General features: G+C 47.3%; 1 protein-coding gene across 3 annotated transcripts in view; it reads right to left on the bottom strand.

Annotated features, from left to right (window-relative positions):
- SNAPC4 (small nuclear RNA activating complex polypeptide 4) overlaps positions 1-22,261 on the bottom strand; it is a 164,753-nt gene that overhangs the window by 79,591 nt on the left and 62,901 nt on the right. For all 3 annotated transcript variants that reach the window (XR_003858150.1, XM_029611957.1, XM_029611958.1), the window contains exons 9-11: positions 5,761-5,833; positions 4,569-4,733; positions 3,591-3,738 (exon numbers count right to left, since the gene is read on the bottom strand). Coding sequence is in view for 2 of the 3 variants with exons in the window: in XM_029611957.1 (XP_029467817.1) it covers positions 3,591-3,738; positions 4,569-4,733; positions 5,761-5,833 (386 nt within the window). In the remaining variant the exon portion in view is untranslated. The remainder of the gene's footprint in view (positions 1-3,590; positions 3,739-4,568; positions 4,734-5,760; positions 5,834-22,261) is intronic.

The following is a 22,261-nucleotide window of genomic DNA, read 5'->3' as shown; positions in this document are numbered from 1 at the left end:
CTGTTTTCCTTTCACTGTATATACCCAGATCAGTCCAGACTCCTGGGATGTACTTAAGCCCCCGTTAACTCAGGTGGGACATGGAGAGTTCCGCTCATAGACTACTCTCACTAAAGCACATGGAAGCCAGAGCCCTGACATCCAAGCAATAATGCCTAGCAAAAGTAGGCAACAACTTCCCAGTAGCCACCCAGCAAATTTCATGCAAAGACACCTGATGTGACTCAGCATAGGAAGGCGCCTGAGAATGCATCAAGTGCGCCCCTAAACCCCCTGGCAGCAGGCACCCTTAGAAATGTAAATCGACTTGACCGCTTCCTTCAGCCACCACACAACTGTAGCTTTAGTCAACTTATTTCCCTTCTCTGGACCACTCCAAAGTTCAAAGAGGAGCTGCAGTGTATGGAAATCAAAAGTAGATACCTCAAAAATGCATGCCTCCAATCTAAAAGCCTAAGCTTCCCCACATGAGGCACAGAGGAATCTACCTTGGTGAATGTGCAAGATGCTGTTGCCAAGCCGAACGGGAAGGCTCCAAACTGAAAATGTTGACTCAATACTTTGAAGCGAAGAAACGTCTGATGTCGCTGCCGAATGGGGATGTGCAGGTATGCTTCTGTCAGGTCTAGGGAGGCGAGAAATTATCCTTTGCGAACAGCTGCTATCACAGTACGCGTCTCCATGCAAAAGCGCATAACCCGAAGGAACTGATTCGCCTTCTGCAAATCCAGGCCTCTTTTTTAGGCACCACAAAATAAATGGAATATGTTCCTTGACCCTGCTCCTCTAGAGGGAGGAGAACAATGGCCTTTAGGGTGAGCAGCCTTTGCAGCATCCCCAACACTGACTCCTGCCTGATGCAAGAGACCACGTGGGACTCCACGAAGGCCTCCTAAGGTGGGCACAAAACATTTAGAGCGTAGCCCTCTCGCATCACCTCCGGCACCCAATGGTCTGAGGTAATCTTTTCCCCCTCCTCGGAGAAGCTGAACAATCTGCCTCCTATTGCCCTATGCTGTCTCTGCCCGACCTGCGTATTCCACAAAAGGTCTGTAGGCACCCACCGCCCTGTTTAGAGATGAAAACAGATGAGGATTTGCTGGAACGAAAGAGACGGGAATTGCAAAAACGAGCCAGAGAAGGAAACCCCTTCTTACTGGGCTTCCTGTCCTCCAGCAATCTTTTCCCCCTGGACTCCCCCAGGACCTTCATCAACTGATCCAAGTCTTCTCCAAACAGCAGCTTCCCCTTAAAGGGAAGATTACAGAGCTGGATCTTGGATGATAAATCTGCCTACCAGTTACGTAACCACAGCAACCTACGAGCCGCTATTGAGGAGACCAGGCAGCAAGCTGAAGTATGCACCAAATCATACAAAACATCTGCCATTTAGGCTACACCTGCCTCCAGTCCCATGGCCTGCAACACGCCACTGTCCACTGCAGACATCGGCGTCGGGCCCTTCTGAGCCTAACAAAGACAGGCTCTTTGCATTAAACTGGCACAGACAGCTGCCCAAAGACTCAACGCCGAGACCTCAAACCTCCGTTTGAGATGCACCTCCAGCTTATTATCCTGGACATCCTTCAGGGCCACTGCCCTGGCCACCAGGATCGTAATCTTCTTGGTTACTGCCAGGACGGCCACGTCCACCTTCTGGATCCTCAGCAATTCCAGGGAGTCCTCCATTAAGGGATAAAGCTTGGCCATCACTCTGCCCACCTTCAGGCCAGCATCTGGGGAGTCCCACTCCCGGTTCACCAGCTTGCGGATCTTCTTGGGAAAGGAAAAGCGCTAGTGGGTCCCCTCAGCCCATTCAGGACTACGCTAACACCCTCATTATCCGACTTCCTGAGTGACCTTCACTCCTAATTCCTCCAGCACCTGCGGGATGAGGGGGCGCAGTTCAACCTTTTTAAACAGATGCACTACCTGAGGATCATCTCCCTCCAGGACCAAGAACTTGTTGGGATCGGGTCATCTTTGCCCCGTCTGCGTCAGGGGTTGGTGGGCAATCTGGGTCAGCTCCTGCATCGAGGGGGTCCAATTGGGACTGATCAAAGACCTCACTGTCTCTGGGACCAGCCTCTGCAGCCTCACAGTGCAAACCCAGGCGCTGAAGAATATTGCCAGTCCTGCGAGAAGCCACTAGACTTTTTAGCCACAGAGGCCTGCGGGCAATCCCCTGCCTGCCTTCTTCCTCCACTTCTCCTAGCCAGGTAAGCCTTATAGAGAAGGAGAATAAAATCCAGGGAAAAATCCCCCAATTCATCTTCCCCTGATCCCGGGGGACTGCCAGCCGCCTCACGCTCCCCTTCCAAGACATCCTGCCTGACTGGGGAAAGAGTGGGCGGGGAATCGCCCGACCGCCCTGCGGTCTCCTGCACTGCCTCCCCAGAGGCAATGGGAAAAGACCCCGCTGACCTCCTGCTGTGATTTCCTGCATGGCTCGAGGGGTCTTCCTACCCCGAAATGCACGCCGGGCAGAGGGAACGCAAGTTCAGACCTGTTGCCACCTTGCCACACATGCAGCAGGCAGCCATTTTAGTCTTTAGCGCCATGTCTCCCGATCGCGCCCCACGGCACTCCCCCACAGCGATGGACACCAGACTCCGGCCCACCGAGCCGCCAGCGGGAATGGATGCAATCCCCACTGGGGAGTTCCCAGGAACCCTGACAGAGTCCAGTCGGCCCCACCAGATCATAGGACTACAGAAAAAAAAAAAAAAAGAGAGTCACTGTGGTTCCCTCTCAGTACGAGCATCACAATTGACTGCAAACCCCCGGATTACCAGTCAGGCAACCGCCGCTCAGTCCTGCCCCTCCCGGCCCTGGCAAACAGCTCCCGCTGACTAGGCCCACCCCGCAGAAGTTCCTGCTAAGCTCTGCTCTTCTGCTTCTTGTTCGCTACTGGTTTTGTTTTATTTTTTAAAAAGGAACTTAAAGAAACTTTATTAAGTGGGTACTTTCCTGTCCGGTGGAAGAAGAGCGAGAGGATGCCTAGGAGGATCGAGGGAGCCAGGACTCCTGGCTATCGGACCGTCCGGTATGCTGCAGGCGAACCCAGTCAGGGGTATCCAACGGCGGCCCGGCTGCACCTGACGGATGGCCCACGAAGATGCCTAGCATCTCTCTGGAACCTAAAACTACTGTAAAACAAAAAAAATATCTTTTTCCTTTTTTTAAAAAACTAATTAACTAACAGCCTGCAGGTGCAACTCTACCATCTGCTGAAGTCAAAGAAATACTGAAGTCCTGCAGGTGGCACTCTCAGCTAAGTAGCAGTGCCTCAAAGTTTTGTTCTCTGACTCCATCTGCTGGAAGGGATGAATAACCCCACTGGTCTGGACTGATCTGGGTATGTTCAGGAATGAAAGAAGCTGGTGCCCCTTAACCTCCCCCCTCTGGACAGTAGAGGGATTGCAGGTCAGAGTGCATCGACGGCAGGTTTGTACTCAGTTGTCCTCAGTGTGCTTGAGTGCTCTGGGCTTTATGTCCCTCCCTCTCCTGAGTCTCGATATTTAAAACAATACTAGCACCAGATTTTCTTGGGAGTTCGTACCCTGCATTAAACAGAAATCACGCCTTACTTTTCTTATAGGGAATGTAGTTCCCAACTCTCATTTCTTGCACCAGTTGTATGAGCATGTGATCCTCCTCCTTTGTCCACTCCTTCCTCTTAAAGTCTTTGTTGTAGCTCTGGTACTTCTGCAAGCACTGGAATGCAGTTCTGTTAGTCTTAAATAATAAAAAAAAAGAAACAAAAAAACCTTTTAGGTTTAAAGCAAATCTCTGTCTCTGATTGGGCCCCAAGCAAGCTGGCAGCACCTCCTGCTTTAATTAGTAGGGTTGGGCATACATTTTTTTTTCGTTGGGGTTTCGTTTTCAGGTTGTAAAATTTTTTTCATCCAATTTCGGGAAAACAAAAAAAAAAAAAAAAAAAAAAAAAGACCCACCCCAACCCTTCAAATTTAATTAACTACAACCTCCAACCCTCCCGACCCCCCCAAGACTTGCCGAAAGTCCCTGGTGGTCCAGCGGGGGTCCTGGGAGCGATCTCCCATTCTCAGGCCGTTGGCTGCCAGTAATCAAAATGGCGACGGTGGCCCTTTGCCCTTACCATGTGACAGGGGCTACTGGAGCCATTGGTCAGCCCCTGTCACATGGTAGAAGCAATGGATGGCCCGTGCCATTTTTTGGCCGGGGGGGGGGGGATTGTAGTTAATTAAACTTGAAGGGTTGGAGTAGGTTTGGGTTTTTTGTTTATTTTAAATAAATGTGCAAAAAAACCGATAGGAAAACCACACGAAATTTCATGGGTTTTCCTTTCGTTCGTTTCCCAAAATGCAACAAAATAGGAAATAAAGACAATATTTCCTATTTTATTGCAAACGAATGCACACCACTATTAATTAGATTGGAAAGGGCCTAACTGCATTACAGGGTCCCCAATAAAGCCTACACAGAGTCAAGGAGCAGCTGGAAGAAGGGCACCTGCACGTAAGCTCCAAAATCTCAGCAAAAATCCGTTTTCTGAGTGCCCCGTTGTTTGCCACCCTGAACCTCACCCCAAGTTTTTCAGCTATGGTCTTCCAGTCAATACAGTTATGCTCTACAGCTGTCTCCTTTAGCTTCTCCACCTCATCGTCGCTCCACAGCTTCTTATTGATGACAGGATGCTCGCTGTTTTGCCAGAATTTTCGAATCTGCACCGGTTTGCGTGTTCCTTCAAACTAGGAAAGCCAAACAAAAAAATATTAACTTCACAGAGAGGGTGATGGAAGCATGAAACAGCCTCACCATGAAGAGCTGGGCAGGACTGGGGATGCAGCAGAGGCAGTATTCACAACCCCTGAACCCTCAAGAGCAACACCTACTGGTTGGCCCTAGAGTGCCTTCCAGTCAGAGGACTGAAGGAGAGGAGAAGGAACAAAAATAAGGAAAAATCCTTGGATAGCTGCAAAATAAGATTCATAATAATACAGTAGCCCTGTGGGATTCAGTTCCAAGGGAGCTGAAAGCAGATGCCAAATGGGAAAAACAAGTTCAAAATCACAAGTAATCTAAGATATTAACTCTGCTTTATGGAAATAACTTTACACATGTACTTTATCCTGTTACCACTATAGTATACTTATACTATATATATAAGTATATATATATATAGTATAAGTATATATATATATACTTATATATATTATATATACTATTATATTATATTATATAATATTATATTATATAATATAATATTATATATTATATAATATAATATATATATATATATTATATTATATTATATAAGTATATATATATATACTTATATATATTATATATACTTATATATATATATATATATATAAGTATATATAATATAGTATAAGTATAGTATAACACTATACTTTATCCTGTTACCAGATTCTATCAAGTTCAATGTTATTTACTTACTTACTTATTAACCTGCTTTTTAGTTATTAACTGGTTAACCATATTATATACTTTTTCTCAAATTAACTATTTTATGTTTATGTTTATTTATGTTTTATTATGTTTTCTCAAATTAACTATGTTCAATGTAAACCGCTAAATGTTCAATGTAAACCACTAAATGAAGCAATAGTTACGGTTCCTTAGCGATAGTTATGGTTCCTTGTAAACCGGGGTGATATGTATACTATACAGGAACCCCGGTATATAAATTCTTTAAATAAATAAATAAACATGTATTCTTCCCCATACTTAAATATCATTAACCATACTTACATTAATATTTGCGATCTTCTCCCAGTCATGTTCGTCTGTTCTTTTCCCCACCAGCACGTCCTCAGAAACGAGGCTGAAAGAGGAAATAAAGCAAAGTGGCTTACCTATAAACAGGTGTTCTCTGAAAACAGATCAGACACATGGGTCAGGCAGCCCATGTATGACACTGGCTGACCTGCTTCTCTTCAGGAAAAGAAAAAAGAAAAACCACACAAGAACTCTGAAACTCTACTATTGAGCAAAAGCGTGGGGCTGTTCAGGGACATGCATTGTGTAAGAAAAAAAAAATTCAAATTTATATAAAGAAAAATTGCTTACCTTGTAATAGGTGTTATCCCAGGACAGCAGGATGTAGTCCTCACATATGGGTGACATCATCAGATGGAGCCCTGACACGGAAAAACTTCTGTCAAAGTTTCTAGAAACTTTTGGCTGGCACACTGAGCATGCCCAGCATGCCATGATATGCTCAGCCACAGGAGTCTCCCTTCAGTCTCGTTTGTAGCAGTAAGCGTGAGCGAAAAAAATAAAATAAAATGTATCGGACCCAACTCCGCGGGGTGGCAGGTGGGTTCTGTGAGGACTACATCCTGCTGTCCTGGGATAACACCTATTACAAGGTAAGCAATTTTGATTTATCCCAGGACAAGCAGGATGATAGTCCTCACATATGGGGTGATTAGCAAGCTACAATTAGCAAGTGTACAATTCTGGTCGCCGCATCTCAAAAAAGATATAATTGCGATGGAGAAGGTACAGAGAAGGGCTACCAAAATGATAAGGGGAATGGAACAACTCCCCTATGAGGAAAGACTAAAGAGGTTAGGACTTTTCAGCTTGGAGAAGAGACGACTGAGGGGGGATATGATAGAGGTGTTTAAAATCATGAGAGGTCTAGAATGGGTAGATGTGAATCGGTTATTTACTCTTTCGGATAGTAGAAAGACTAGGGGACACTCAATGAAGTTAGCATGGGGCACATTTAAAACTAATCGGAGAAAGTTCTTTTTTACTCAACGCACAATTAAACTCTGGAATTTGTTGCCAGAGAATGTGGTTCGTGCAGTTAGTATAGCTGTGTTTAAAAAAGGATTGGATAAGTTCTTGGAGGAGAAGTCCATTACCTGCTATTAAGTTCACTTAGAGAATAGCCACTGCCATTAGCAATGGTTACATGGAATAGACTTAGTTTTTGGGTACTTGCCAGGTTCTTATGGCCTGGATTGGCCACTGTTGGAAACAGGATGCTGGGCTTGATGGACCCTTGGTCTGACCCAGTATGGCATTTTCTTATGTTCTTACAGGCAGAGTCATTCTTGCATTGGACCAACAGCATACAACCTGTGCAACAAGCACAACTGGTGTACTGTTGGAAAGAATGAGGCAGCCTGAAATCACAGTAGGATGGATGTAGAAGGAGTTGGCACTATACTGGAAATAATTTCTTTAAGACAGTTTGTCCAAAGGTTGAATCTTGTCGTCCTTCCTTGTCCAAACAGTAATGTGCTGCAAAGGTGTGAAGTGAACTCCAAGTTGCAGCTTTACAGATATCGACAATAGACACTGAACAATAGTGTGCTACTGATGTAGACATAGCCCTTACTGAGTGCGCTTTTACTCGCCCCTGGAGAGGAATGCCTGCTTTTTTATAGCAGAATTTGATACAATCTGCTAGCCAGTTGGAGAGAGTTTGTTTTCCCACTGCAACTCCTGGTTTATTTTTCTCAAAAGAAACAAAAAGAGTTGGGTGGATTTTCTATGGACTGCCGTGCGAGTCAGGTAAAAAGCTAGCGCACGTTTACAATCTAAGGTGTGTAAAACTCTCCCTGGTGAGAGTGTGGTTTTGGAAAGAAAGTATGCAAGGCTATGGATTGATTGAGGTGAAAATCCGTTACCACATTTGGTAGGAATTTGGGGTGAGATGCTGGGCTTGATGGACCCTTGGTCTGACCCAGCATGGCAATTTCTTATGTTCTTACCCGGTTATGTAAAAACCTTGTGTAGGATGAGTATGTGACAAGAGCCTCTAACTCACTGACCCTCCTAGCAGAAGTAATGGCTACGAGGAAAAGTACTTTCCAGGTGAGAAATATTTCATCACAGGAGTGTAAAGGCTCAAACAGGGATCGCATGAGCCTCGCTAGCACTAAATTTAGGTCCCATTCAGTGACCAGTGGTCGAATGGGAGGCTTAAGGTGGAGTAAGCCCCTCATAAATCGACTCACTAGGGGTTGCACTGTTATCAGTGCATCCCCTAGTCCCTTGTGGTATGCTGCTATGGCACTTAGGAGTACCCATACAGAAGATGTCTGGAGACCAGAATCCGAAAGGTGGCACAGGTAATCCAATAAAGCAGGAGTGGGGCAAGAAAAAGGGTCAAAACTCTTTTGCGTGCACCACTTGGTAAATCTGGTCCACTTAAGAGTGGTAAGATTTAGGTGTGGAAGGCTTTCGTGAAGCTACTAGAATTTTCGAGACTTGAGTTCAAAGATTAAGTGGTTGCAGTATTAAGCTTTCAACATCCAAGCCGTTAGGGCAAGAGTTGGCAGGTTGGGATGACGCAACTTGCCTTGATTCTGAGTTATGAGTTTGGGTGCTGTGCCCAGGCGAATTGGTTCTCTGATCGAGAGGTCGAGGAGAATGGGAAACCATACTTGTCGAGGGCAGTACGGGGCTAAGAGGATCATTGTTCCTCTGTCCTGTTGTAGCTTCACGAGAGTTTTGGATATGAGCGGAATCGGAGGATACGCATATAGAAGTCCTGTGTTCCAGGGGCGAGCAAAGGCAGAGGGAGCAGAATCTTTCCACTTTGTGATTCAGTTTGGCCACAAAGAGGTCTATGGTTGGGCGACCCCAGCGTTTGCTCGCTACACCGGGATCCAGAGACCATTCGTGGGGATGGAAACGCCAATTGAGATCGTCTGCTAGGATGTTTTGTACACCTGCCAGATAAGTTGCTCAGAGATGTATAGAGTGCTCTAGAGCCCAAGCCCAAATCTGCACTGCTTCTTAACAAAGCAGATAAGAGCCTGTGCCTCCCTGTTTGTTTATGTACCACATTGTTACTGTGTTGTCCGACTGTATCAGCACAGTCTTGTTTGAGAAGCAGTCTTTGAAAGCATAAAGGGCATATCGCATCGCTCCAAGTTCTAAGAAGTTTGACACTTCATTTCGAGCATAGTCCACGTCCCTCGTGTTTGAAGGTTGTTGACGTGAGCTCCCCATCCCAAGTTGGAGGCATCCGTGGTCAAGATGACTTGCGGAGTTGATTGCTGGAATGGGAGGCCAGCTTTTAAGGCAGCTTGATTTGTCCACCAGTGGAGCGAAAGGCATAATTGGTGGGTGATGTGAACTGTGTAAGACAGTAGTTGGAAAGCTTGGAGCCATTGAGTTTCAAAATCCATTGAGTTCTTCGCATGGCTAACTTCACCATAGTGGTAACATGTACTGTGGAGGCCATGTGTCCTAGTAGCACTAGAAGTTGGTGGGCAGAGGTGAACTGGCAGTGGGTTATTAAGTTCGCCAAGCGTGCTAGATTGTTGGCATGGTCGTTTGGAAGAAAAGCTTTCGCCACTGTGGTGTCGAGGTCTGCGCCGATGAACGTGAGGAGCTGAGACGGCACGATGTGGGATTTTTGATAGTTGATTAGAAATCCCAGGGAGTGTAAGAGTCTCATTGTGCTTTTTCAGGCAGATAGAACTCCCTGCCTGGATGGACTCCTGATTAGCCAATCGTCTAGGTAGGGAAAAACATGAATGCTGTTTTTTCTTAAATGTGCAGCAGCCACTGCTAGACATTTTGTGAATACTCTAGGAGCAGAGGTATGTCCGAATGGTAGGACTCGATACTGGTAATGATGTTTTCCCCACAACAAATCAAAGGTACTTGCGATGCTGTGTGGAAATGGGTATGTGTGCGTAAGCGTCTTGAAGATCTAGAGAACAGAGTCAATCTCCACGTTGAAGCAGAGGAAGGACGATTCCCCAAAGATACCATCCGAAACTTTTCTTTTTGAAGAAATTTGTTGAGATTGCGGAGGTCTAAGATAGGGCGAAGGCCACCTGTTTTCTTTGGAATTAGGAAATAGCGGGAATAGAACCCTTTGCCTTGTTGAGACCGGGGAACTGGTTCGATGGCCCTGGTAGTCAGCAGAGTTGAGAGTTCTACTTGAAGTTGAGATGTGATGACAGTGCGCGGGGGCATTGTTTTGAATCTGAGACGGTATCCCCGATTCAGTATGGCTAATACCCATTGGTTTTTTGTGATGAGACTCCATTGGTGTTTGAAATGATGGAGTCAACCTCCTACAGGTAAGAGGAGCATGGGATTTATGGAGAGGCTTCTGTTCTCTTGATATATTTCAAAAACCAGCTGCTGGACCAGTTTGTGGAGGTGGCTGGGTTTTTGTCTGCTTTGGTTGGCGTGTACATCCCCTTTGTGGTGGACGGTAGGAACTCGCTGAAGAAGCAGGTGGGTAATATTTTCTAGGCCTATAGAAGGGCCTCCTGGTGTCCTTTCTGGTCGTTTTTCTTACTGAGGATGGCTGATCCGATGGTAGCCTAGAGAGCTGTCTGAGTGTCTCGTGGTGGCCTTTTAGTTGGGAGACAGTGTCTTGAATTTTCTCTCAGTACATGGGAGATCTGCCAATCTCTCTTGGACTTCTAATCTGAGGTCTGAGGCCTTGAGCCAAGTCCACCTTCGTGTGTTGATTCCAGCTGCTGATAGGCGGGTGGATGTCTCAAATGAGTCGTAAGCTGCCCGTACCTCATGTTTGCCAGATTCAAGGCCTTTGGCAATTAGAGTATTTAATGCCAGTTGTTGCTGTTGAGGGAGATCAGCAGCAATATCTTGAACTTGTTTTCACAAGTTTCTTTGGTACCACATCATATAAAGCTGGTATGCTGCAATTTGAGATACCAGCATGGATCCCTGAAAAACCTTTCTTTCTAAGGTATCTAAGAACTTCTGTTCTTTTCCTAATGGGGCAGAAGAGTGTGGTTTTTGTTTCCTGGCTTTTTTCTGAGCCGATTCAACGACCACAGAGTGGTGTGGCAATTGCGGTTTTTGGAAACCTGGGTATGTTGAACCAGGTATGTTGCGTCTTCTTCTTTTTACAGCCGGTACAGAGCAAGGATGTTCCCATAACCGATGCTGAAGTTCCAGAAGCACTTCATGAATGAGTATTGCCATTACCTCCTTTGGTGCATCAACAAATTGCAACACTTCTAGAGTCTTGTGTCTTGTATCCTCCTCAGTAAGCAATTCGAAAGGAATTGTATCTTCCATTTCCTTTATGAAATTTGCAAATGACAAATCCTCAGGAGGGGACTTCCTCCTCTCTTCTGGTAGAGAAGCCTCTTTACTGTAAATCTTCTGTATCAGTGTCGGTGTCTACATCCTCCCAAGGACTGTACTGAGGTTGATAAGGTGATTCAGACTGATCTGGTTTGTGTTTTTGAAAATGTTTTGTTTTAGAAGTAGACTTGGATGGTTGAGATGGAATCTGCTTTGGTATCATAGGAGGCAGTAAAGGCATCGATGGGTCTCGATGGTAATCTATGGCTGGCGTCGCCCGATGGACCGGGGTGCAATGGCATCATGGGTCCGGGAATGGCATTGACGGTAATGTCAGTGTCCGGAGGTGTTGAAGGCCTCCCATTGTCCTCCGATGATCCTGGGATTGGGATTGAAGGAATCATCGGTGGATGTTTTGACATCGATGGTGTCGATGGCCACATCGGGGGAGCCGTCAGTGTCATCGGTGTCTGCAGGAAAAGCTCCAATTAATGCGTCGATTCTATTCAGCAATGGTTGAAAAATCGACGGATCTGGTGTCGATGCCGGTGTCAATATCGGTGCTGGCATGGAAAGAGGCTGACATTTTTGGAATGCCTCGACAAATCGCTTGCTGGACCATGGAAGTCACTTCTTCCCTGGAGACTGGGTCCACTGTCACAGGAAAAGGTAAGACTGGCGCTACTAGCTCTTCCACAACTGAACATGGTGACACAGTCTCTACCACCGATCCTGGTGGAGAGCGCCTCGGTATCTTGGGTACAGAGGGACGGGTTGGTTCTAGTACCCAGACTCGCTTCGGCATCGGCTCGATGTCCTTGGGTGCCGATGCGGATGTCGGTCCCTCCGATGGATCGGAAATGGAACGGTGTTGATGGCGTCTTTTTTTCTCTATGTTCTTAGGTGTCGATGAAGACGCTATGGAAGATCTGGATGGGATCAGTAACGGACAGTCATCGGCCCTCTTTTTACCTCGATGTTTTTCAACAGAGGGTGATAATTTCTTCGGAGAAGATGTCGACGATGACGATGGGAGTGAGTTTTTTATTTTTATTTTTTTTTTTTTTTTAAGACAGCTCCTGCATTTTGTCCAACCGGGCACGCCTGCCCTTCAGTGTCATCCAGGCGCAAATTGTACAAGCCCGGACATCGTGGCCTGATCCCAGGCATAGAACACAAACGTTGTGCGGGTCGGTGATCGATATAATTCGGTTACAATTTGGGCATTTTTTTAATCTGGAGGCCATGTTGAAAATAGGCTGGATAACGGTTGATGACCTGCGGGTATCGAATAAAAGTGACAGGAATCAACCGAAAAATTGATTCAAAAAGTACTCACCGATTACTATGTCGAAGGGAGACCCGAAGGATAAAGTTTGTGACTGAAAAGTTATCTTTTCCGTGAGGAAAAAAGTGAGGGAAAATCTCACAGAGCTCCTATTACGCAATGCTTACAGCACAGCGGAAAAAAAGACTGAAGGGAGACCCCTGTGGCTGAGAATATCATGGCATGCTGGGCATGCTCAGTGGGCCAGTCAAAAGTTTCTAGAAACTTTGACAGAAGTTTTCCGTGTCAGGGCTCCAATTTGATGATGTCATCCATATGTGAGGACTATCATCCTGCTTGTCCTGGGATAATGCCTTTAACCCAGACAGAATCACAACTCCTCTTTACCAGTCCAATAACTTACAGCCTGACAAAACATTTTTTCCAGCTGAAATTTAGAAAAACTTCAAAAAGAGACCAGAAATAAAGTTATGGTTCACTTTAAGCTGGGTACAACCGATAAATGGGGAAAACGCACCTTCCTTGAAGTCACTGCCTGATCTTGTCACAACTGAAACATTCACTTTGTGAAGAAAAGGACAGCTTATCCTAAGTGTTCACACAAATAGGCCGCTCTCCCGCGGACTTTACTGAATCGGCCCAAAAGTAATTTCCATGCATAACGTGGCTGTCCAAAAAAATGCCCACCCTTAATGCAGCCAAAAGTATTTTGGCCATGTTGAGAGGAGGTGTTTCTGGGGGGTGCATTCAGGGTGGAGGGAGCAAAGTGCATGCACGGATGGCAGTTTCAAATCATGTATCATTTTCAAACTAAATTCCAGCCACACACAAAGCAGGTGCAAGCGAGCATGTCCACTTTTTATCTTTATCCTGAGGTAGACAGCAATGTCATCGTGGATTGCAAACTGGCTAAAAGACAGGAAACAGAGAGTAGGATTAAATGGGCAATTTTCTCAGTGGAAGGGAGTGGACAGTGGAGTGCCTCAGGGATCTGTATTGGGACCCTTACTGTTCAATATATTTATAAATGATCTGGAAAGAAATACGACGAGTGAGATAATCAAATTTGCAGATGACACAAAATTGTGCAGAGTAGTTAAATCACAAGCAGATTGTGATAAATTGCAGGAAGACCTTGTGAGACTGGAAAATTGGGCATCCAAATGGCAGATGAAATTTAATGTGGATAAGTGCAAGGTGATGCATATAGGGAAAAATAACCCATGCTATAATTACACGATGTTGGGTTCCATATTAGGTGCTACAACCCAAGAAAGAGATCTAGGTGTCATAGTGGATAACACATTGAAATCGTCGGTTCAGTGTGCTGCGGCAGTCAAAAAAGCAAACAGAATGTTGGGAATTATTAGAAAAGGAATGATGAATAAAACGGAAAATGTCATAATGCCTCTGTATCGCTCCATGGTGAGACCACACCTTGAATACTGTATACAGTTCTGGTCGCCGCATCTCAAAAAAGATATAATTGCGATGGAGAAGGTACAGAGAAGGGCTACCAAAATGATAAGGGGAATGGAACAACTCCCCTATGGAGGAAAGACTAAAGAGGTTAGGACTTTTCAGCTTGGAGAAGAGACGACTGAGGGGGGATATGATAGAGGTGTTTAAAATCATGAGAGGTCTAGAACGGGTAGATGTGAATCGGTTATTTACTCTTTCGGATAGTAGAAGGACTAGGGGACACTCAATGAAGTTAGCATGGGGCACATTTAAAACTAATCGGAGAAAGTTCTTTTTTACTCAACGCACAATTAAACTCTGGAATTTGTTGCCAGAGAATGTGGTTCGTGCAGTTAGTATAGCTGTGTTTAAAAAAGGATTGGATAAGTTCTTGGAGGAGAAGTCCATTACCTGCTATTAAGTTCACTTAGAGAATAGCCACTGCCATTAGCAATGGTTACATGGAATAGACTTAGTTTTTGGGTACTTGCCAGGTTCTTATGGCCTGGATTGGCCACTGTTGGAAACAGGATGCTGGGCTTGATGGACCCTTGGTCTGACCCAGTATGGCATTTTCTTATGTTCTTATGTTCTTATCTTAAAGGTAGCAACGTTCCTCTTGCCAGTAACCACTGATCACAGGCTGCTGCTCAGTTAGCAAGAAGGGGTAAAGGAAAATTGGTTCTTACCTGCTAATTTTTGTTCCTGTAGTACCACAGATCAGTCCAGACCATGGGTTGAGCCTCCTGTCCAGCAGGTGGAGACAGACCAAAACTGTGAGGTATCCTATTTCAGGACAGAGCCTACCCTACACCCCTTCAGTATAAAATACTTTCAAAGCAGATATAACTTCCCAAAGATCAAGTAAGCAATAAGAAAAAACTAACAAATTGAACAAGTGAACAACTGAAAAGATTCTGTATGAATAAAAACGCTCTTGCATACAATTTTAGTTTCATCTGTTAGATGCTTCCGGTGCCTTTAGTTATAGTATACAACAAATCAGATAACTGAAAAAACCTGTAGAAAAAGACAAAACATTTGAGCGGACGTATCAGATCTAGTACGGGCGGGTGGTCTGGACTGATCTGTGGTACTGCAGGAACGAAAATTAGCAGGTAAGAACCAATTTTCCTTTCCCTGTACGTACCCGGATCAGTCCAGACTGTGGGATGTACCAAAGCTTCCCTAAACAGGGTGGGACCGAGATAGTCCCGCTCGAAGAACCTGCCACCCGAAGGAGCCAAAAACTGGAGCCTGCACATCCAGACAGTAATGACGAGCAAAAGTATGCAGGGATTTCCAAGTAGCTGCCCTACATATTTCCTGCGGAGAGACCGACTGACTCTCCACCCAAGAAGTAGCCTGAGACCGTAAGGAATGAGCTTTTATGCCTTCCGGCATGGGCAGACCCTTACAGATGTAAGCTGACGCAATGGCCTCCTTTAACCAATGCGCGATACTGGCCTTGGAAACCTTATTACCTTTATTTGGCACACTCCTCAGAACAAACAAGCGGTCAGAGACCCAGAACTCATTTGTAACTTGAAGGTAACGCAGCAAGACCCATTTCACATCGAGGCGCCGCAGATCACCCCCAGCTGTATTTGCTACTTCTGATGAAAAAAAGGTCGGACATTCCACAGACTGACTGACATGAAAAGAAGACATGATCTTTGGCAAGAAAGAGGGTACTGTCTTAAGGGATACCCCCGAATCCGAGAAACGTAGTAAAGGCTCTCTGCCCGACAAGGCTTGGAGCTCTGAGATTCTTCTGGCTGAACAAATGGACACCAAAAAGACGGTTTTGAGAGTCAAATCCTTAAGTGTAGCCCTCCGTAAAGGTTCAAAAGGAGCTTCGCAGAGAACCCGGAGAACCAAGTTAAGACTCCACGAGGGACAAGTAACCCGGACCAGAGGATTCAAGTGCTTGGCTCCCCTGAGAAAACAGACGACATCTGGATGAACCGCCACTGAGTAACTGTCAATGGTACCTAAGCAAGAACAGAGAGCTGAGACTTGCACTCGCAAGGAACTGAAAGACAACCCCTGGGCGAGACCGTTCTGGAGAAAAGAAAGGACCTGGGAAACCGGAGCCTTACGAGCAGAGATACCCAAGGCGACATGCATTTTCAAAAACCATCCATACTCTGACATAAGCAAGCGAGGTAGTCTGCTTCCTGGCCCGCAATAGAGTGGATATAACTTCTTCCTTATATCCCTTCTTTCTCAATCTCCGCCGTTCAAAAGCCAGGCCGATAGACAGAAGCGATCCACCTGATCAAAAAATATGGGACCCTGCCAAAGAAGACGGGAAAGATGACAGAGGTGTAGGGACCCGTCCGTGGCCAGATTCACGAGGTCCGCAAACCACGGGCTGAGAGGCCATTCCGGAGCCACTAGGATGACCGGCCCGCGATGAAGCTCGATTCTGAGTACTTTGCCCACTAATGGCCAGGGAGGGAACACATATAGTAGAATGCTGCGGGGCCAGGGAAGAACCAGGGCGTCCACCCCTTTTGCGCAATGTTCCCGTCTGCGGCTGAAGAACCGAGGAGCTTTCGCATTGGTCATGGTGGCCATCAGATCCAAGTGAGGGGGACCCCACCTGTGGATGATCAGGTTCATCGCTGCATCTGACAATTCCCACTCGCCTGGGTCTAACCTCTGGTGACTGAGGAAATCCGCTTGAACGTTCTCCTTCCCCGCAACATGGGATGCCGCTAAGCGCTCTAGGTGACGTTCTGCCCATGCGAAGAGCCTGCTGGCTTCCAGAGCTACTAGGCGACTCCTGGTGCCCCCTTGTCGATTGATGTAGGCTACAGTGGTGGAATTGTCTGACAGGACCCGCACTGCCTTGTGGAGGAGTAGGGGGAAGGAAGGCCTTGAGAGCCAGTTGGACCGCTCGAGCTTCGATTGATGTGCCAGCGAGATTGGGTCAGAGACCAATACCCCTAAGCAGACTGGGTCTGGCATACAGCTCCCCAGCTGGAGAGGCTGGCGCCAGTTGTTACCACGATCCACTGTGGTGTCAGAAGGGACATCCCCTTCTGAAGATGTGCAGGCGATAGCCACCACTGCAGTTCTGCGACGGTAGACTCGTAGAGTGGCAGGGGCATCTGAAACTTTTCAGATACCGGTTTCCAGCGGGATAGCAAGGCTTTCTGTAACTGACACATATGCATAAAAGCCCAGGGGACCAGATCGATAGTGGAGGCCATGGACCCCAGAACCTGGAGATAATCTCAGGCCATTGGCAGGGCAAGAGAGAAAATTGCGCACGTGGCCTCTGAGTTTGCGCGATCGGTCCTCCGGAAGAAACACCCTGCATACTCGAGTGTTGAATCACGCCCCCAGGAATTCCAATGTCTGGGAGGGTTGAAGCTTGCTCTTGGGAAAGTTGATGACCCACCCCAGAGAGGTCAGACACGACAGGACCTTGCTGACTGCCAGCTGGCAAAGGGACTTTGATTTGGCCTGGATGAGTCAATCATCCAGGTAAGGATGGACTAGAACTCCGTCTCGACGCAGGGTGGCGGCCACTACCACCATTACCTTGGTGAAAGTGTGCGGCGCCATGGCAAGACTGAAGGGGCGTGCTCGAAACTAAAAATGTTGGCCCAGCATCTCAAACCGAAGATAGCGCTGGTGATTGCAGCGAATTGGGATGTGTAAGTAGGCCTCCGTCAGATCGAGCAAGGCCAAGAATTCTCAGGATCAAACTGCCGCTATCACCGCCCTCAAGGTTTCCATCCGAAAATGGGGAACCTTGAGAGCCCAGTTGACGTGCTTGAGATCCAAAATTGGACGAAAGGAGCCCTCCCGTTTTGGGCACGATGAAGTAGATGGAATATTGGCCGGACCCTTGTTCTTCCACTGGGACTGGGACTATGGCCCCCAGTTCCAGCAGCCTGCGCAGGATTTCTTCGACCGCCGGCCTCTTTCGACTTCCGCAGGGGGAGATCATGTGAAGATCCGGTATGTCTCGAGCAAATTCTAACGCGTAGCCATTTTCTATCACCTCTAGGTCCCACTGATCCGTCGATATGGTGGCCCATTCCCCGAGAAACTGAGATAGTCGTCCACCTAAGTTTCGAACGGAGGAATGAGCCAGCCCCATCTCATTAAGAGGAGGGCTTGGTGACTGAGTGTTCCTGGCTACTATCCCTGAAAGGCCGACATCCCCGAAAGGAATGAGGCCAGGATTGAGATCGGGAAGCGTTACCCCTTGAAGGGAAGGAAGCCGAGTTGAGACTAAGAAGCGGAATCCGCGGACCAGGTCCTGAGCCAGAGGAGGCGCCGAGCTGAGACTACGGAAACCATAGATCTGGCCAGCACCTGGAGAAGATCATATAGCGCATCCGCGCCATACGCTATGATGGCTTCTTGCCTTTCCGCCTGTTGTGCCTCCTGAGTTCCGAGTAGTTGTTGGACCCATCGGAGTCATGCACACCGCATCAGGGAGCTACAAACAGCAGCCCGAGCTCCCAAGGCGGCCGCCTCAAACACTCTCTTCAAATACACCTCAAGTTTGCGGTCCTGCAAATCCCCGAGGGCTGCTCCTCCAGTCACAGGAATAGGTGTCCTAGCCGTGACTGCGGATACAGATGCATTCACCTTCGGTACCATAAGTAGTTCCAGGGACTCCTCTGGGAGTGGATGCAGTCTGTCCATCACTTTGTCAACCCGCAGAGAGGCCTCCGGAGTCTCCCACCCCCTAGACAGCAATTGGAGGAGCATAGGATGAAAAGGAAAGTCTTCAAAGGTGGCTTGAACCCTGGTAGGACGGGATCTCCTCTCTTCGGTGCAGTGCTGGTGGCAGGAGCCTCCTGGGGGGCCTCAATATCTAATCCGGCCAGGACATGTGTGATAAGCGGAACCATCTCATCTCTCTGGAAAAGGTGTAGAACCCGAGGAACATCCCCTTCGATTTGCGCAGAGGGCGTTGGGTCAGGACCGGTTGGATGGGCAACCGGCTGAACCCTAGAGGATACCGAAGTGGCCACTGGAACGGGTGGGCCAGAATACTGGTGCTGTACCGGGCTGTGACGGTACCAATCCCCGAGGCCCCCCCTGCCATGTCCGGAAGTTCCCCCAGACTGGCCACTTTAGGAGGAGGGGGAGCCAAAACCGCATCCTGGTGCTGGCTGAACCTTGCCAAATAAGCCCCATGCATCAGCAGAATAAATTCTGTGGAAAAAGGCTCCGGGTGAGGGATGGCTGGAGGGTCCTCTGAGGGCGGCTCTGCATCGGGGAGGTGCACTGGAAAGAGAACCGGAGGAGAATGAGGTCAGTCCGGGTTTGAATCCCTGGGAGGCAGCGCTGGAGTAGCAAGTAGTGGATCCAAGATGGCTGCTGTTCCCAGGTTGGACGGGAACAGTGCAGACCTCCTCAGAGCCTGGCACCCATTTGTGCTCGAAATAGACCACCCTCTAGGGCTCGAGGTGCCCTCCCCGCCGGGGAGGCACTGAGCACACAGGCCTTCCCGGGAGAGCCGCGATCCTGGCTCCCCCCAGGCGCTGCATTGCGTCAGCTGTGGCATGGAGGCAAGTAAAGAAGGGCTTGGAACCCAGACCTCCGAAAACCTTCGATAACAGGAACAAAATCAAAGTCTTGCGCTGCCTGACTAACTTTAACAACCCGTTCCGTTTTTTTTTCAAGCCAGAGGGATGTCGCGTCTCTGAAGTTTAGGGGCTGCCCTGAGGAAACGACATCTCCAGGCAGCGGGTCGATATCGAGGGGGAGAGGTTGGACCACCAACTTCACCCCTAAAGGCAGCAAATGACAGCCCTGTAAAAGGAAAGTTAACAAATTTATCCCCAAAATGATACAGCAATAAATAAAAATGATGACAGGTCTGTCACTGAATGAAAGCTCTGCCTGCAAGCCTGCAGCAGGAAGTAGAGCAAAGCTACAATGAAAAGCCTTTGCCTTTCTTTTTTTTTTTTTTTTTAAATAAGATCCATCCAAGTAAAAAGTGTTAACAAGAAAACAGGAGAAATAAAACAAAGACTATTCTCACAGAAAGAAAATGGGAGAACCGAAGGTGCAACCCGAATCTGCTGGAGTCAGAGAAATACTGAAGGTTTACAGAGGGTGCACCAGTCATGAGGGACCGCCCTCTCAGTTTTTGCTCTGACTCCATCTGCTGGAAGGGAGACATAACCCACGGTCTGGACTGATCCTGGTACGTACAGGGAAGTAACAAATACAGCCCTGCTTGTACCTTTTTTTTTTTTTTTAAACCTGCTCAGCTAAGCCAGGGGAAACACACTCCCTGAGAGGGTACTGTTTTACAGTGGACAGCTAGATGATGGGGGAGGGACTGGACCACCAGTATCACCCCAGATGGTCACTGAGAAAAAGGGGCCTAGGATGGGCCCCTTTTTCCCTGCTGGGAGCCCCCTAGGCTCTGCTGGGAGCCTAGGGGGCTCTGTGAGGAAAAAAAATGGAGAAAACTTTCAAAGTTCTCTCTTTTTTTTTTTTTTAAACAAGAATTTAATATTTGCTTGATCCAGACCAAAAGAAAAGAAAATCCCCTCAGGGAACCTAAGGGAAGAAGAAGAAGAAGAACCATAGGTTCAGCTGCCTGCACCTGCTGGAGACACGAATACTGAAGGGGTGTAGGATAGGCTCTATCCTGATATAGGATACCCTCACAGTTTTGGTCTGTCTCCACCTACTGGACAGGAGGCTCAACCCACTGTCTGGACTGATCCGGGTACATACAGAGAACAATAGATTAATCAATGCAAGTATGAAAAATGTTATGAAACTCCATTAACACAAAGCAGCCGGTCGGGATGCTACCTTATGAAGGCTCACAAAATGTTTTAAAAAAAGTGAGCTTTCACACTTCAAGTCCCACTCTTCAGATTATCGAGATTAAGAGATATAGCAAATGTTGCTTACCTGATGTAACAGGTGTTCTCACAGGACAGCAGGATGTTAGTCCTCACAAATGGGTGACATCGAGGATGGAGCCCACCACGGAAAACTTCTGTCAAAGTTTAAACAGAACTTTGACTGGCCCCTACTGGGCATGCCCAGCAAGGCACTGACCCTGCAGCCAGCAGGGGTCTCCCTTCAGTCTGATTTCCAAAGCTACAGGCAGTGCCTAGAAAGTAAGAATAAAACGAACCCAACACCGCGGGGAGGCGGGCGGGTTTCGTGAGGACTAACATCCTGCTGTCCTGTGAGAACACCTGTTACATCAGGTAAGCAACATTTGCTTTCTCACAGGACAAGCAGGATGGTTGTCCTCACAAATGGGTGAGTACCGAGCTGAGGATGTCCCGACTTGCACCAAATGTACCCAACGGTGTGCAGCAGGCACAATAAGTGAGGAGAAATTTGGGAAAGGGCATCCGCACCCAACCGGGTAGGTGGAAGGGTGTTGGTACATCAGGTTGGAAAAAGGTTACGCAAGACAGACTGGCCGAAGATGGAGTCCTGTCTTCCAGCCTTGTCCAAACAATAATGGGCTGCAAAGGTATGGAGAGAACTCCAGGTTGCAGCTTTGCAGATGTCAGGAAGCGGCACCGATCGAAGGTGTGCCACTGACGTCGCCATGGCCCTCACAGAGTGTGCTTTAACACGGTCTTGAAAAGGAATGCCAGCTTGCTCATAGCAAAAAGAAATGCAGTCCGCCAACCAGGAAGAAAGAGCCTGCTTACCCACAGGTTATCCCAACTTATTAGGATGGAAAGAGACGAATAATTGAGTGCTCTTCCTATGGGAAACTGTACGGTCTAGGTAAAAAACTAGAGCTCGTTTACAGTCTAGGGTATGCAGGGTCTGCTCTCCAGAGTTGGAGTGGGGCCTGGGAAAAAAGATAGGTAGTATGATGGATTGATTGATATGAAACTCAGAAACTACCTTAGGTAAAAATTTAGGGTGAGTGCGGAGTACCGCGCGGTCCTGCAGGAGCTTAGTGTAAGGCGGATAGGTAACTAGGGCCTGTAATTCACTAACCCTGCGAGCTGAAGTAATAGCCAAAAGGAATAACACTTTCCAAGTGAGATATTTAAAGTCACAGGAGTGCAGAGGTTCGAAAGGAGGTTTCATAAGACGACCAAGAACCAGGTTAAGGTCCCAGGATGGGGCCGGAGGACGCAAGGGCGGCTTTAGATGGAGCAAGCCCTTAAGAAAGCGTGTTACTAGGGGTTGTACTGAAATAGGATTACCCCCAATACCCTTATGGAAGGCAGCTACCGCACTGACATGCATTCTGATAGAAGAGGTTTTAAGACCTGATTCAGAGAGATGCCATAAATAGTCCAAGAATTTGGAGATTGGACAGGAAAGGGGATCAAGGGACTGAGAAGTGCACCATGATGTGTACCTTTTCCATTTGTATGAGTAAGACTTTCTTGTGGAAGGCTTTCGTGAAGCTATCAGGACCCGAGAAACGGAATCTGAAAGGTTGAAAGGCTGAAGGACTAACCTTTCAACATC

The sequence above is a fragment of the Rhinatrema bivittatum genome, chromosome 8, assembly GCF_901001135.1.
Source record: "Rhinatrema bivittatum chromosome 8, aRhiBiv1.1, whole genome shotgun sequence".
In the NCBI taxonomy this organism is placed as follows: Eukaryota; Metazoa; Chordata; class Amphibia; order Gymnophiona; family Rhinatrematidae; genus Rhinatrema; species Rhinatrema bivittatum.
This window is presented reverse-complemented; position numbering and strand designations above follow the sequence as displayed.